Source organism: Dreissena polymorpha, chromosome 4, assembly GCF_020536995.1.
Source record: "Dreissena polymorpha isolate Duluth1 chromosome 4, UMN_Dpol_1.0, whole genome shotgun sequence".
In the NCBI taxonomy this organism is placed as follows: Eukaryota; Metazoa; Mollusca; class Bivalvia; order Myida; family Dreissenidae; genus Dreissena; species Dreissena polymorpha.
Genome location: NC_068358.1, coordinates 100,630,918 through 100,648,613, shown reverse-complemented (window position 1 = coordinate 100,648,613; position 17,696 = coordinate 100,630,918). Strand labels below are relative to the sequence as shown.

At 37.3% G+C, this 17,696-nt stretch overlaps 1 protein-coding gene across 1 annotated transcript; it reads left to right on the top strand.

Moving 5' to 3' along the window:
* The first annotated feature begins 1,237 nt into the window (after positions 1–1,237).
* Positions 1,238–17,482, top strand: LOC127878661 (15-hydroxyprostaglandin dehydrogenase [NAD(+)]-like). Its single transcript, XM_052425189.1, has 8 exons — positions 1,238–1,530; positions 3,290–3,415; positions 3,836–3,959; positions 6,134–6,240; positions 9,998–10,094; positions 11,805–11,881; positions 15,082–15,266; positions 17,356–17,482. Exons 2-8 carry the CDS (start codon positions 3,323–3,325, stop codon positions 17,480–17,482), a joined length of 810 nt encoding a protein of 269 aa, XP_052281149.1. The 5' UTR covers positions 1,238–1,530; positions 3,290–3,322.
* The last annotated feature ends 214 nt before the right edge of the window (positions 17,483–17,696 follow it).

Genomic DNA, 17,696 nt, shown 5'->3' with positions numbered 1-17,696 from the left:
CTGTAGTTTACCATTATCTTCTGTTTTACCTGAAAAGAAAACAAAATCATTTTCATGATGATTGTTTAACAAGGTGTTAAAATGCTTTTGTTGTCAGCAATTAAATAAATTTCGAAATATTGTACAATAGTGTTCATTTTACATAGATCTTTACATGAAGACATCTTGCAGTTTGGTCATTATCCATCGACTTCCTAATGTTAGTTTGGAATTATTCATTCACTACTTAGGTCATTATCCAATTTGTATAGTCTTGTCCCAAACAAATACGAATATATCGCGTTTTCGAGCATTTACGCCAATCAAATTTTTTACATACATATATGAAAGGTTAATACATAAGTCAAAGCATTAAAACATTAAACACATTCGATTATAATTGTTATTGGCCTAAAACTTTCGACAATTTCATTTACTTTTTCCAGATGTTCAAAGCTTTTCATTTTATTTCGACGTAATTGTTTTTAATTGTTAGGGGTTTATTAGCGCATTGTATCCGGCAAATAACATTTTATTATGTCACAACTTACCTTAAATAAACGTGTTCTTCGAAATAAATGACTGGAGTTTTTATTCCTGTCGCCATTTTTTCTTCAGTTTGAATTATCCTACTTAGTTTGGATTATCGACGTACAGGGGGTGGTTTTTCTCACAATGTTTTAACATGCCAAAATAGTACGTTAAAGACGAGATGAATGCGTTATTAAATGAGACCCAAAATTTCAGTTTGTGATCTGACACCTGACATTCATGCATTCACCGCCTTTTGTTTTTTGGTCAGTTTACATTAAGATTTGTGTATCCATGTTTTTCATACATTTTATGTATTAATATAAGCTCCTGCTTTCGCAATGTTGAATTCTCGCATATGTGTCGTGGATGTACCACGCAAAAAGCACTCGTCTGGCATTGCAAAGCCGTTGTTGTTGTTTTGTATAGTAAACATGTTACATGTATAAAGCACAGACAATATATATTCTGTTATATTTTGTATATCCTCTAAAATACGTGCAGCATGTTTGCTTTCGGTTCTAATTGTCAAAGGCAAAAATGACACAATATATCTGCCTCATATTGCTCAGGTTGAGAAAAGCGACTTTAATGTAAGTGAGGTGTATGGCAACTTTGCAATGTTTTAATAACTATTTTAATCTCTTTTAAACTATCCCGTATTCGTTGTTTTTTTCTGATCATATCCTAAGCGTTTTCCGTAATGCCTATATTGGAAGCATATGCGTTTTAGCCCGAGCCCTAAAAAAATCAGTAAACGAAAAAGAAAGCAGTGTTTATTGTTTAATGCTCTGACAGTGCGACTGATTTACAAGCTATTATTGACGAAATACATAAAGAAGTTTTTAACTTCATGATTTATTTTATTTTTTGTTAAAATTTTACTTTTCAAGTTCAAAGGTTAAAAAATGGGACGTCATAGTGTTGCGGCCTACTTTATTATCTATAATGAACTTAAATAGAAGCCTATGGAGAACATCGTCACAATAAATATGCAATTAGGGCTGTTATTGTGAATAGGTAAGTGTTTTTAACGATTTATGTTATTATATGTTTTGCCCAGATGTTGAAAGAGAAAATGTTGAAAGTTTCAATTTATATCAGTAAGTGGGTAGTACAAAAGCAGACCACTTATCAGGATACTGTCTGGTGTAACATGTAAGAGTTGTCTCCGCTGTTTACGCGATTCTCTGCTTTCAGCCACACACCTTGAAATGAAATACATGTTATTAGATGTAATTTGAAAGTGTGCACAATTGTCATTAAATCTATAGCCTAGTTAGCAAGTAATTTATTACTTTTATAAATTTTAAAACCGAAAGTAGGATTTCTATACGTATACGTCAATTTCGACAAACGCGATTATTTTTAAGTTTTAAAGCGCAAAAAGACGGATTTCTACCTTGTAACCACCAGATATATTCTAATTGGCATAGATGAAGTTAATTCTATAGCAAAGTAAGCAAGTTATTTATAATAAAAAAAAAAAATCCGAAAGAAGGATATCTAGACGTATACGTCCATTTCGACAAACGCGATTATTTTTAAGTTTTAAAGTCCAAAAAGACGGATTTCTACCTTGTAACCACCAGATATATTCCAATTGGCATAGATAAAATTAAATCTATAGCCTAGTTATCAAGTAATTTATTATTTTTCAAACAGTACCGCTTTTAAAACCTAAAGTAGGATTTCTAGACGTATACGTCCTTTTCAACAAACGCGATTATTTTTAAGTTTTAAAGCACAAAAAGACGGATTTCCACCTTGTAACCACCAGATATATTATAATTGGCATAGATCAAATATGTTTCTCATTTATACTTAAATTTACTTTCATTTCAAGGTGTGTGGCTTTAATGTACTGATTATCACTTCATTTTGAAAATAAAATATATTCAATGTATATAATATCAACACCACTACAAACACTTAAATACTTGCCATTCAATCAAGATAAAATCTATGAGAGTGTATATACCCCTTTACTAGATCAAGTATACTGATTGATAACTGATGTTAGTCGCATATGTAGGCTTAAATTGTATTGATATACATCAATATCCAAATCATATACACTGACCGCATTAAATCTATATAATAATTAAACAACCGAATAACTTGACATATACAAATAGTGTAAGATATCGGAGTTCCTTATTATTATGTCGGTTAAAACTTATTTTTTTATCAGTGAAAGATTTTACTTTAAACGTAAATGTAAAACAACAAGTTTATGGCAATATATTGAATACTCGCTCTGTGAAAAGGGGATTTAATGTATCTGCTTAAAGTGTCGTCCCACATTAGTCTGCGCAGTCCGCACAGGTAATCAGGGACCGCTCTTATTGTATTTTTCGTTAAAAGACAGACTCTTCTTGACGAAAATCCAGTTAAGGCGGAACGTGTCGTCCCTGATTAGCCTGTTCGAACTGAAAAGCTTATCTGGGAAAACAGCTTACGCACATGCATTACCCCCTCTTTTCAGAGAGCGAAGCTTATGAGTCGTGTTCTGAGAAAACTGGGCATATTGCATGTGCGTAAAGTATCGTCCCAGATTTGCCTGTGCAGTCCACACAGGCTAATCCGGGACAACACTTTCTGTCTAAACTAGATTTTTGCTAAGAAGAGACTTTCTTTCAACAGAAAATATCATAAAAGCGGCAAGTGTCGTCCCTGATTAGCCTGTGCGGACTGCACAGGCTAATCTGGGACGACACTTTACGCACATGAATAAAACCCAGTTTTCTCAGAACACGGCTTACCGGTATATCAACAGTTTAGTGTTTTGCCTGCCTCCTGGAATAAAGGAATGATTATCGCAGACGTGGTTGCTATAGTCACGGGAGGAGCCCGGGGGTTGGGCAAGGCGTTCTCTACAGAGCTCTTGAAACAAGGGGCGCGGGTAAGTCGTGATGATGTTTTCAATCTGCAAAAGAAAAGAAAGAATTTCTCACAGTTGTTGTTTATTTGTTTAATGTTTTTGCTGCATTGTGGATATTGAACAAATCGGACGAAAGCCCCCGTGGTTTTATTTCTACGAATCAGAACTTAGAATAGTTATTTAAAAATCAAACATTAATGATCCAAACTATTCGTTTGTAACGCTTTATAAGTTTATAATTTAAATGATTATAACGCATAAACGAAATCATATTTTCTGATCGATTTGGTCTATGCCCTAAGTGTTATTTTTTACCATTTATATTTTCTTTAAATATGTTACAACAAATTCGAAGATTGTCATTATCAATTTGTGAACAAGTGTTACAAGTCTCTTTCATTTAAATAATTAACAATTAATGAAAAACTTTTGCATATAAAGGTGTGCCTGGTGGATATAAACGAGGCGGAGGGGCGGACGACGGAATCCACATTGCAACAGCAGTTTGGCAGGGATAAGACGTTCTTCATGAAATGTGACGTCACATCCGAAGCTGAAATTAAGGGTTAATTAATTTAGTCTCATTGTTTCGTGGTAGCTTCATTAATACTTAAGATTATCTCTATTATCGTCGTTTTCGTCATCAATTTTTATGCCCCTCTTCAAAGAAGAGGGGGTATATTGCTTTGCACATGTCTGTCGGTCTGTCAGTCCGTCCACCAGGTGGTTTCCGGATGATAACTCAAGAACGCTTGGGGCTAGGATCATGAAACTTCATAGGTACATTGATCATGACTTGCAGATGACCCCTAATGATTTTGAGGTCACTAGGTCAAAGGTTAAGGTCACGGTGACTCGAATTAGTAAAATGGTTTCCGGATGATAACTCAAGAATGCATACGCCTAGGATCATGAAACTTCATGGGTAGATTGATCATGACTTGCAGATGACCCCTATTGATTTTGAGGTCACTAGGGGAAAGGTCAAGGTCAAGGTGACCCAAAATAGTAAAATGGTTTCCGGATGATAACTCAAGAAGGCATACGCCTAGGATCATGAAACTTCATGGGTAGATTGATAATGACTCGCAGATGACCCCTATTAATTTTGAGGTCACTAGGTCAAAGGTCAAGGTCACGGTGACCCGAAATAGTAAAATGGTTTTTGGATGATAACTCAAGAACGCATACGCCTAGGATAATGAAATTTCATAGGTAGATTGATCATGACTCGCAGATGACCCCTATTGATTTTGAGGTCACAAGGTCAAAGGTCAAGGTCACGGTGACCTGAAATAGTAAAATGATGGTTTCCGGATGATAACTCAAGAACGCTTTGGGCTAGGATCATGAAACTTCATAGGTACATTGATCATGACTTGCAGATGACCCCTATTGATTTTGAGGTCACTAGGTCAAAGGTCAAGGTCACGGTGACCCGAAATAGTAAAATGGTTTTTGGATGATAACTCAAGAATGCATACGCCTAGGATCATGAAACTTCATGGGTAGATTGATCATGACTCGCAGATGACCCCTATTGATTTTGAGGTCACTAGGTCAAAGGTCAAGGTGACCCGAAATAGTAAAATGGTTTCCGGATGATAACTCAAGAACACATATGCCTAGGATCATGAAACTTCATGGGTAGATCGATAATGACTCGCAGATGACCCCTATTGATTTTGAGGTCAGAAGGTCAAAGGTCAAGGTCACGGTGACCCGAAATAGTAAAATGGTTTTTGGATGATAACTCAAGAACGCATACGCCTAGGTTCATGAAATTTCATAGGTAGATTGATCATGACTCGCAGATGACCCCTATTGATTTTGAGGTCACAAGGTCAAGGTCACGGTGACCCGAAATAGTAAAATGATTTTTGGATGATAACTCAAGAACGCTTTTGCCTAGGATCATGACACTTCATAGGTACATTGATCGTGACTCGCAGATGACCCCTATTGATTTTCAGGTCACTAGGTCAAAGGTCAAGGTCACAGTGACTAAAATAGTATTCACACAATGGCTGCCACTACAACGGACAGCCCATATGGGGGGCATGCATGTTTTACAAACAGCCCTTGATCCTTATTCTTCTCCTCAACTTTTTTAATTAATATCATTATGGTAAGTATCATTGTTATGTATAGTAATCGTTTGCTTCTTGATCATTATCAAAATTTTAAACATAACAGATAACACTTACACATGCTTCCTCCTCATCCTTCTGTTCCGCCTCCTTCTTCTCATCATCACATTTATCATCACCAGCACCACCGTCATCATCATAATCAACACCATCATAATCCATTATTGTCAAATTAATGCCCACTATTATCTTTATTACTGTCAGTGATATTGTTTCAGTTTACATAAAATCATTGTTTCTGATTTCATTATCCCATAGATTTATGCTATTGACCTAAGCAGAAGCGGCTGTACTTTGATCATCTGGCGTGCTTGTGTCATCCATCGACTGAGTAATGCTCCAAATTGTAATGGTCAATTAAGTTAATTGCCTGTTAACGTTAGATTTAAAAAAAACGTTTAATATCAAATATCTTAAAAGGATTTGAAGTGAACTGATTTGATTCCGCAACCACATACTTTGTTTAGCATCGAAATAGTAACCTTCAATTGGTCAATTCAGTCCATAATTGACCAATCGCAAGTGATCAATAGGTTACTGGTCTATATACCGCTAAAGATTTAAGCAAATCGCCTTTGTCCATTTACAGATGTGTGGAAAAGAGCGGTGGACAAATTTCAGCGGGTCAATTTGATGGTAAACAATGCAGGAATTATGAACGAAAACTTGTTTGCCAAGACAATGGAAATCAACGCAGTAAGTTTTATCATTGATATGGAGTTGTAAAAGGATTATTATTAACAACGATGTTTTACTGTTGAAAAACTCAGGAATTCTATTGTTTATGGCGTCAGTGAATATTGAAAACTCCCATCATTCTTATGGTGTAACACTTCAAGGACCATTTTATCTGTAAATATGAAGTAAAGATTTCGTTGCTTATAGGTTGATCCCTTAATGGATTAATCCGCCAATCTATGCCGTTATACCAACATTAAAGGGGCATTTTCACAGATTTTGGCATGTTTTGAAGTTTGTCATTAAATGTTATATTGATAAATGTAAACATCGGATCTAAAAAGCTCCAGTAAAAAATCAAGAATAAAATTAAAATATAGAAAAAAGGTAACCCACAGCAGGACTCGAACCACTGACCCCTGGAGTCCTGGAGTAAAAAGTCTGCGCATAAAACTACTCGGCCATCCTTCCTTACACAATGCAAGAAGAATTTTATACTTCATATAAGCGATCCTCGTAGTTTCACAAAATATAACAAAAAAACAGAACTCTCCAAATTATTCAATCATTTCGCGTTGCAACACTTTATAATTTTCAGGTTTTTAAATCCTCAAAAGATGCATATAAAGGCTATTTTAGAGCATGGCAAATGTTACGTATTACTGTTTTCTCACAAATATCATAACTAAAACGAAAATTTGCGAATCTGAAACAACTTTTTCAATTTTGTCAATTTACCAAAGCGTGAAAGTCCCCTTTAATACCTTTGTCATCCGCCAATTTGTATCAATAACTAATTTACAAACAAATACAAAACCGATGTTCCCATTATGTTTACACGGTGCCTATTCGACGTGACCTTTTAAGATCTGTGTTGGGACAATAAAGCGCGACCCAGTTAATATTTTTAATGATGTTTTTTTAATATTTCAACATGTTTAATGGGATAAAGTGGAGAGCCCGCTCATTTGTGAGTAAGTATTTTTTCAGTAAAGTGCAACCGCGCGTTGTAAAATGAAGTCCCCACACTGATCCGACATTTGTCTAACCCTTCAAACGCGCGTTTGCACTTTACTGCAAAAATACATGTACTTATTTGTTTAGAAAGATCATGATACATATAGAAAACTCGTACGAGCAGGCTCTCCGCTTTATCCCATTAAAATGGTGAACTATTTAAAAAGAGATCCTTTAAAATTTTAACTGGGTCGCGCTCTAAAAATGTTTTTTCGTACATTTTACTTGAAATAATGCTAGTTACACATGCGGTATAATCACTTAAGCATTAATATTGTATTGTTTTGCTTTTATAGTGATATTTTATTCTTCATTCATCATTGTTGTATTTTGTTGCTTTTATTGTGTGAAATTTGCTTATCAGTTCCCTTCAAACCGGATTTGAGTGATAATTTCCTTTAAGCCCTTTTTATTTTATGGCCCCATTTTACACCTTTTCTTTTTATGGAAGGTTAGGCCCCTTCCTTGGGTCAAGTTCAGCAATCTTTAACACAGCTCTTTATTGTGAATGTATAGTACTGATTTATATTTCTGCTTGGATTTTTATAATGTTCTATAAGAATACTGCTTTAGTTACGTATTTAGTGTGTTTTATTATGCCACCCTTCGAAGAAGAGGGGGTATATTGCTTTGCACATGTCGGTCGGTCTGTCGGTCGGTCGGTCCGTCCACCAGGTGGTTTCCGGATGATAACTCAAGAACGCTTTGGGCCTAGGATCATGAAACTTCATAGGTACATTGATCATGACTCGCCGATGACCCCTATTGATTTTGAGGTCACTAGGTCAAAGATCAAGGTCACGGTGACCCGAAATAGTAAAATGGTTTTTGGATGATAACTTAAGAACACATACGCGGCCAACAGGGCGAACTCTGAACAATATAACTGAAGCAACTGGTCTGTAATCCTACATCTATTATTATCTGTCCAATGAAACATCATCATTTGAGTGAAATAAAGTGGATCAGTAAAAATATTATCAGAATATGAGATTTTTTTGTATATTAAGTATTGTGTTAATGTTTAATGTTGTTGATTAATATAAATATAAGCAGGACAGGGGAGGTAATACACTATTATATCTTTCTTATATACAGGGGAAACAAATGCAATAAGTTTAAATTTCATGTTTAATAAATAGAGGATATTTGTTCATGTCAGTGTGAGATCATTTGTTATTTTTTCATTGTCACTTGACATATTGCTTTTATATTTTGCATACTTGTTTACCAACATCACCCCAACCTTTATCCCCCCCCCAACCTCACCCCTCCCAATTTTTTTTTTAAACATCATCTAATAAATTACCCCACCCCACATTATACCCCCCTCTCACCACCCCACCCCCCTAGCCCCCACACCCCCAATTTTTTTTTAAACGTAATAAATTACCCCACCCCACATTATAACCCCCTCTCTCACTCCCCCCTACTCCCCCTACCCCCCCCCACCCCCCCAATTTTATTTTTTTTAAACATCCAATAAATTACCACACCCCACATTATACCCCCCTCTCACTCCCCCCTACCCCCACCCCCCCCCAAATTTTTTTTGAACATCTAATAAATTACCACACCCCACATTATACCCTCCTCTCACCCCCACCCCCCTACCCCCCCCCCCCCACCCCCGATTTTTTTTTAAAACATCTAATAAATTAACCACAACCCCACATTATACCCCCCTCTCACCCCCCACCCCCCTACCCACACCCACCCCCTCCAAAAAAAATATAATAAAATTTTAAACATCTAATAAAATTACCACACACACCCCCACATTATACCCTCCTCTCACCCCCTACCCCCCCTACCCCCCCCCCCCCAATTTTTTTTTATAAACATTTAATAAATTACCACACCCCACATTATACCCCCTCTCACTCCCCCTACCCCCCCCCTTTCCACCATCCCCCCCAAATTTTTTTTTTTTAAACATCTATAAATTACCACAACCCCACATTATAACCCCCCTCACTCCCCCCTACCCCCAACCCCCCACCCCCCCCCCCAATTTTTTTTTTAAACATCTAATAAATTATCCCACCCCACATTATACCCCCTCTCCCCCCCGCCACCCCCTACCCTCCCCAAGAAATTTTTTTTCAAACATCTAATAAATTACTACACCACCACCATTATAGACCCCCCCCCCCCCTTCCTCACCCCCCCCCCCCCTACCCCCCCACCCCCACGCCAAAAAAAAATTTTTTTTTATTAAACATCTAATAAATTAACACACCCCACATTATACCCCCCTCTCCCCCCCCCCTACCCCCCCCCCCCCCCAAAAAAAAAATTTTTTTTTTTCCTTTTTTTATTTTTGAAAGATCGTTTTATATATTATTGAATATGAACCATTTCCCCATGATGGCTTACGTTGTACTGTCAAGCACTCGAATAATCGAGCGCGCTGTCCTCTGACAGCTCTTGTTAGGTCACTAGGTCAAAGGTCAAGGTCACAGTGACTCGAAAGGGTACAATGGTTTCCGGATGATATCTTACATCAGTCAAAGGTCAAGGTCACAGTGACAAAAAACATATTCACACAATGGCTGCCACTACAACTGACAGCCCATATGGGGGGCATGCATGTTTTACAAACAACCCTTGTTATTACAATATTTCTTATGTATGCCATTCTCATACAATAAATAAGTTTTGATTAGATTTTTTCTCCCAACACAGATCCGAAAAAGTCACGTAGTTTAGGCACCATGGTTTACCTCACGTGTTCACATTTGCCCATTAATGACAGATTGCTCCGATGCGAGGGACACTATTGGCCTTCGACAACATGCGGAAAGACAGAGGCGGCCATGGAGGGTTGATCATAAACGTCGCTTCTACCGCGGGTACATGCAATGCAGGAGCACTGCTGTTTTTGTGATTTTTCTTCAAATTAAAAGGTCCTATAACTTGATGCATTTATGAGGTAATTATTCGTTACGCGAATTAAAGTGATTGCAGGAGTGATTGTTTCCTTTAAATATAACTCTTACTTGTTCTGTCACTTGTTTTTTACAGTTTAATATTTTTATAAGCAGTATTTTTCAAAGTTTTACACTAACATTTCGTTATTTTGGCAATCACATTCCAAATACAAATGGGATCATACATTTTATTTTCACGTCGGAGAGATTGTCTGTATAATCAGGGACCTATACAAACAAATAGGTCCCTGGTATAATTTAATGAAGTAGTGCTAACTTTCATTCGTAAGTGATTTGACACAAAGAAGTTGTTGACCAGATAAGGAAATCATTTACACTTTAAAGCAAAAAGAGACATCATATGGGCACATCCTTATATGGGCACGAACTTATATGGACATGTACTTCAGAGAATTGAACCATATGTTAAAAGCACAACTAAATTCGTGTCAAGTGCAATGTAACTACCGACACTGCCGTGTCAAGTGCGATGTAACTACCGACTCTGCCGTGTCAAAAGCGATGTAACTACCGACACTGCCAAACAGATGCAGACGCTTGTCTTGTCTTATGCCAGCTCATTACTTTAGCAAACTAGAATGGACTTGCATTAAGTCATTGCTGTATTTTGTCATATGGAATAAAATAATAGTTGTATTTTTGTTAGCTGTACTGGCGTGGTTTCCGTCGTCTATGCGTGAGTGCATGCGTGCGTTAGACTTTTTCTTGTTTACGCGATAAAGTCCACAGTTTTCATCCGATTCTTTTCAAACTTGTTCAGTGTTATATTAATGAGGATTCGAACCCTATTGAAAATGGGTTACATCAGAGTAAAAAGTTCAGAATTATCTCCCCTTGAATTTGAGAAAATTGTGAAATAAGGCTTGTTTACGCAATTAAGTCCACAGTTTTCATCCAATCATTTCCCAACTTGCACAGTGTCTTTATCTGAATGATGAGTCAAACCCTATTGAAAATGAGCAATATCGGTGTTATAAGTCCAGAATTATCTCCCCTTGAATTTGAGAAAAAAATGAAAATCTTTAACATTTTGCCATAACTTTTGCAATATTGAAGATAGCAACTTCATATTTGGCATGCATGTGTATCTCATGGAGCTGCACATTTTGAGTGGTGAAAGGTCAAGGTCAGGATCAACCTTCAAGGTAAAAGGTCAAAAAAAAATCAAAGCAGCGCAGAAGGGGACATAGTGTTTTTGACAAACACATTTCTTGTTTGTTTACATATTAAGTTCTATCCGTTTGAAACTTCAACGGATGTTTTATATCATCAAGGGCCAGAACCCCATTGAGAGTGAAGAAAATTTGTCCAACTTATTGTTGAAAAGGAGCCATTTGAAATTTAAATTTTACGTTTCTTCTTGTTTATGCGATAAATTTCCCATTTTGGGTCTGTTTATTTAAAACTTACTCAGATTGTTCATACTATCATGGGCTTGAGCCCTATTGATTCCAGCCAGTAGAGTGATTCAGGCCCTTTTGGGCCTCTTGTTTATATAAGGGTGATAACAGTAGCTGAAATTGAGCTGATGAATTGACTATGTACAGAGAACAAGAAAACAAAACACACTTAAACATGTTTGTGGTGATTTAATATACACTCTGTTTTCAGGCTTGTTTCCCGTATTCTTCATGCCGACATATACCGCTTCCAAATATGCGATCGTCGGCTTTACACGAAGTTGGGCTGTAAGTGCAAAAAGCTATTTCAGTTGAAAGTATTTAAAAGTAAAGGTTAAATGTCTCTCTTTCCTCGATCTTAATTCCAGCATATTTATTTTCCCCAAAAAGTCAGCCAGTTGTAGTTCAATCACGATACTTGCTGATTTCTAAAGTCAACAGCATTTCTTTCACTTTATAAGCATTGGAAAAGGAAGTCTCAATTCTTAGAGGTGTGTTGTATAATTTGTTTCTAATGACAATGTTTAAGGTATTTTCAGGTTATGTTGGAATTGAAATGATTTTCGAATTATTATCCCTCGCCAATGGCGTAGGGATATATAATTGGGCTTGTCCGTTCGTCCTTCAGTCTGTCCGTTTGTGTGTCACAAAACTGTTTAGGTATATATCCTAGAATCTTTATTAGATATCAGCATGAAACTTCTTATGTGTATAGATATCAATGAAGAAAAGTATGCCAAGAACCATAATCCAACACTTTCTGTAATAAGAGTTATTGTCCTTTGTTGGTGTTTTTTCTTTATTAAAAAAAATCAGGGCTATATCTCAGATACCATGCAAGATTTCAACATGAAACTTCATGGGTGTATTTAAATTAATGAATAAATAAGATTATTGCCCTTTGTTGTTTTTGTATGATGAAACTGATTAGCTCTTTATCTCAGATATGATACAACATTAAAAATGAAACTTCACGGGTGTGTAGAAATCAATAGGAAGAAGTGCCATGCACAAGAACCATAACCCTGCATTTTCTTAACTTAGAGTTTTTGCCCTTTGTTGTTTAAGTATGATGTAAATTTTCAATGCTATGCCTCAGATACGCTGCAAGATTTCAACATGAAACTTCATGGGTGTGTAGATATCATTGAGGAGAATTGCAATTCTTAAAAACAATTACCCTGAACTTAATTATTACCTATTATTTATTACCCTACACTTAATGAGTATACTGTATATAAAGGGAATAGCACCGATCAATAAACAAAGCTTATTTGGCGGGGGCGCGGTTTCAATGCAACGAATTTGCTTCATTTTGTTTACATGTCATTGAGTCACCTGTTTTTCATTCAGACTGCAAATAATTATGTATTTCCCGTGAATTATATTTAAATGGTAGCAACAAATTACATGAGATCGACCTTTATGCCCCAATATTTCAAACTACAGTTATTACGAATAGGTACGTTTTCGCTCTGGAATCGGGTAAATCATAAAAAATGTCCTGCTCAACTGCAGTTATGCTGTCATTTCTATAGTGAAACACATTCTATATCACAATGTACCCGGCTAGCTTTGTTGGGAGAGCACTGGACTACTCATTCGAGGACCGCGGGTTTTGTCCCCGGAACGGCAACTTAACTTGTGAGGGGATATGTAATGAAATCCATTCTACGGCCATTTTACCTCCTCCCTCTTATTCAAGTAGGAAAGTTTTAAGTTAATATGCATTAGTATGTGCATTTAGTACCGGTTAACCAGCTATCCCAGGTTTGTGTGTGTGAGTTGATAAACTGTACCAGTTAACCAGCTATCCCAGGTGTGTGTGTGTGAGTTGATAAACTGTACCGGTTAACCAGCTATCCCAGGTGTGTGTGTGTGTGAGTTGATAAACTGTACCGGTTAACCAGCTATTCCAGGTGTGTGTGTGTGTGAGTTGATAAACTGTACCGGTTAACCAGCTTCCCTAGGTGTGTGTGTGAGTTGATAAACTGTACCGGTTAACCAGCTATCCCAGGTGTGTGTGTGTGAGTTGATAAACTGTACCAGTTAATCAGCTATCCCAGGTGTGTGTGTGTGAGTTGATAAACTGTACCGGTTAACCAGCTATCCCAGGTGTGTGTGTGAGTTGATAAACTGTACCGGTTAACCAGCTATCCCAGGTGTGTGTGTGAGTTGATAAACTGTACCGGTTAACCAGCTATCCCAGGTGTGTGTGTGAGTTGATAAACTGTACCGGTTAACCAGCTATCCCAGGTGTGTGTGTGTGAGTTGATAAACTGTACCGGTTAACCAGTTATCTCAGGTGTGTGTGTGAGTTGATAAACTGTACCGGTTAACCAGGTATCCCAGGTGTGTGTGTGTGTGAGTTGATAAACTTACTGCCGCGCTATGACTGAAATACTATTGAAAATGGTGAAAAATCAAACCAACCTAATAAACACAACAGAGTATAAGAACAGAACACAGGTATTTGGGGTTTTAATAATGATAATAATAATAAGGTTCAGGAAAAACAGGCTTACGTTGTCTTATGAAAGCTTTAGTCAAAAGTAACTGGTTAATAAAACCACAAATCCTTCCAGATGGACCCCAGTTAGTCTGGTTCTGAAACTAGCATTCTTATAGATGAACCCAACTCAGTTTGTTACTGAAACTAGCATTCTTATAGATGAACCCAACTCAGTTTGTTACTGAAACTAGCATTCTTATAGATGAACCCAACTCAGTTTGTTACTGGAACTAGCATTCTTATAGATAAACCCAACTCAGTTTGTTACTAAAACTAGCATTCTTATAGATAAACCCAACTCAGTTTGTTACGGAAACTAGCATTCTTATAGGTGAACCCAACTCAGTTTGTTACTGGAACTAGCATTTTTATAGATAAACCCAACTCAGTTTGTTACTGGAACTAGCATTCTTATAGATAAACCTAACTCAGTTTGTTACTGGAACTAGCATTCTTATAGATAAACTCAAGTCAGTTTGTTACTGGAACTAGCATTCTTATAGATAAATTCAAGTCAGTTTGTTACTGGAACTAGCATTCTTATAGATAAGCCCAAGTCAATATGTTACTGAAACTACCATTCTTATAGATAAACCCAAGTCAGTTTGTTACTGAAACCCTTTCAGATGAACCCCGCGTCTGTTACTGAAACTTCAATTCCTTTCAAATGAACCCCCGTCAGTCTGTTACGGAAACTATGATTCCTTTCAGATAAACCCACGTCAATCTGTTACTGAAACTACACATTCCTTGCAGATGAACCCTGTCTGTCTGTTACTGAAACTACAATTCCTTTCAGATGATCCCCCGTCAATCTGTTACTGAATATACCATTCCTTTCAGATGAACCCCGTCAATCTGTTACTGAAACTACACATTCCTTTCAGATGATCCCCCGTCAATCTGTTACAAATGCTACACATTTCTTTCAGATAAACCCTCGTAAGTCTGTTTCTGAAACTACAATTCCTTTCAGATGAACCCCCGACAGTCTGAGTACGGGGTCAGTTTCGCCGTGCTGTGTCCCGCTTTCACTGACACGGCCATGATGTCCTCCGCCTTCGACACGGAATCCCCGTCAACAGTGACGGAGAACAAAGAGCTCGTCCGTTCGCTTATAGACAAAGTGGGAATAAACACGTATGGGGTCGAGTCAACATTGTTGTTTAATATGTGTTTATGGTATCTTACACCAGTTGTCAATTTATGTTTCGATATTTTATTAATTGTGTCGGTGAGAAACTCTTTTTGCGAGCTTACTATCAGATTACTATGGCGAGTTTGATAAATTGTGGCAAAATTTTCCGAAACCAATTGTCGTTTTGTTATCATTGTTATGCGTTGAAACGAAAAATTGCTGCAGCCTCTTTTTAAAACATGTTGAAAAATCATTGCAGTTGTTAAGCTTACAAAATGTCATTATATCAAAAACAGCGTGCTATAAAATTCATTTGTAAAATAATATGTAGACATATGGGCTTCATAAAGTTGTTCTCTTTCATACATAAAACAGTGGTAATGTTACTTAGATTAAATTTAACATGCACAATTCATGCCATTAAATTTTCATAAGATCGTCCGATATGTATCGGTCACGTCATGTTGTTTGTTTAAATGAAACAATTCTTCAACGCATACAGCACCATGTACTGTATTATTTTACATTTATGACAACTAGATTTATTTTTTGTTGACATTTGAAAATGTCATGTTACAGTTATGTATAAATAATGAGTTCTGACTACGATGTTAACTTCTGGTTGTCTCACAGACTGAGTGTAATAACCTTAGCAGAGCCTCGCTCGGGGGGAAAAAAATGGGCTTCATGTATGTGCGTTAAGGCCTAAAAATGGGCTTCATGTATGTGCGTTAAGGCCTAAAAATGGGCTTCATGTATGTGCGTTAAGGCCTAAAAATGGGCTTCATGTATGTGCGTTAAGGCCTAAAAATGGGCTTCATGTATGTGCGTTAAGGCCTAAAAATGGGCTTCATGTATGTGCGTTAAGGCCTAAAAATGGGCTTCATGTATGTGCGTTAAGGCCTAAAAATGGGCTTCATGTATGTGCGTTAAGGCCTAAAAATGGGCTTCATGTATGTGCGTTAAGGCCTAAAAATGGGCTTCATGTATGTGCGTTAAGGCCTAAAAATGGGCTTCATGTATGTGCGTTAAGGCCTAAAAATGGGCTTCATGTATGTGCGTTAAGGCCTAAAAATGGGCTTCATGTATGTGCGTTAAGGCCTAAAAATGGGCTTCATGTATGTGCGTTAAGGCCTAAAAATGGGCTTCATGTATGTGCGTTAAGGCCTAAAAATGGGCTTCATGTATGTGCGTTAAGGCCTAAAAATGGGCTTCATGTATGTGCGTTAAGGCCTAAAAATGGGCTTCATGTATGTGCGTTAAGGCCTAAAAATGGGCTTCATGTATGTGCGTTAAGGCCTAAAAATGGGCTTCATGTATGTGCGTTAAGGCCTAAAAATGGGCTTCATGTATGTGCGTTAAGGCCTAAAAATGGGCTTCATGTATGTGCGTTAAGGCCTAAAAATGGGCTTCATGTATGTGCGTTAAGGCCTAAAAATGGGCTTCATGTATGTGCGATAAGGCCTAAAAATGGGCTTCATGTATGTGCGTTAAGGCCTAAAAATGGGCTTCATGTATGTGCGTTAAGGCCTAAAAATGGGCTTCATGTATGTGCGTTAAGGCCTAAAAATGGGCTTCATGTATGTGCGTTAAGGCCTAAAAATGGGCTTCATGTATGTGCGTTAAGGCCTAAAAATGGGCTTCATGTATGTGCGTTAAGGCCTAAAAATGGGCTTCATGTATGTGCGTTAAGGCCTAAAAATGGGCTTCATGTATGTGCGTTAAGGCCTAAAAATGGGCTTCATGTATGTGCGTTAAGGCCTAAAAATGGGCTTCATGTATGTGCGTTAAGGCCTAAAAATGGGCTTCATGTATGTGCGTTAAGGCCTAAAAATGGGCTTCATGTATGTGCGTTAAGGCCTAAAAATGGGCTTCATGTATGTGCGTTAAGGCCTAAACTGGAATTTCGTTTAGAAGAGACTTCCTGAACGCTAAAATCAACAAAAGCGGGAAGTGTCGTCCCTGATTAGGACTGCACATGCTAATCTGGGATGACACATAACGCACATCATTAAGCCCAGTTTTCCCAGAACAAGGCTTATTGAATTGTACGGACTCTAACCGACCCTCCAAAGAGTGTAAGATTTCTCTGTCAATATGTTTGCTTTTCAGGATTGACGATGTTGCCAGAGCGTTTGTAGAGCTAGTGGAGAAAGAAGACAACAATGGTGCCGTCGTCACGGTGGATTCAAAACTGGGCACTGTGTACCGCTTTACACAACACCCTTACAAACTGTAGAACATTAAAAAAGTGCTCACTCTTTTGGGATTTTGCAGTTGATTGAAAATGGCTGAAATATTCTTTGACAATGTATATTACCGCACTTCATGTTACATTGGAGTTTTCATCTTGCTCTCGGAAAAACGTACTTGTTGTTTTTTTAAATTTAGATGACGTTAATTTGTGAAATATTGTATTTTTGAAATATCAATTTTATTAAATGTATATTTAA

Excerpts from the sequence above, each read along its gene's own strand:
- LOC127878661 (XM_052425189.1), top strand. The coding sequence starts at position 3,323 with ATGATTATCGCAGACGTGGTTGCTATAGTCACGGGAGGAGCCCGGGGG. Across the intron at positions 10,095-11,804 it reads AAACGTCGCTTCTACCGCGG|GCTTGTTTCCCGTATTCTTC; the intron begins GTACATGCAATG and ends CTCTGTTTTCAG. Across the intron at positions 11,882-15,081 it reads GCTTTACACGAAGTTGGGCT|ATGAACCCCCGACAGTCTGA; the intron begins GTAAGTGCAAAA and ends AATTCCTTTCAG.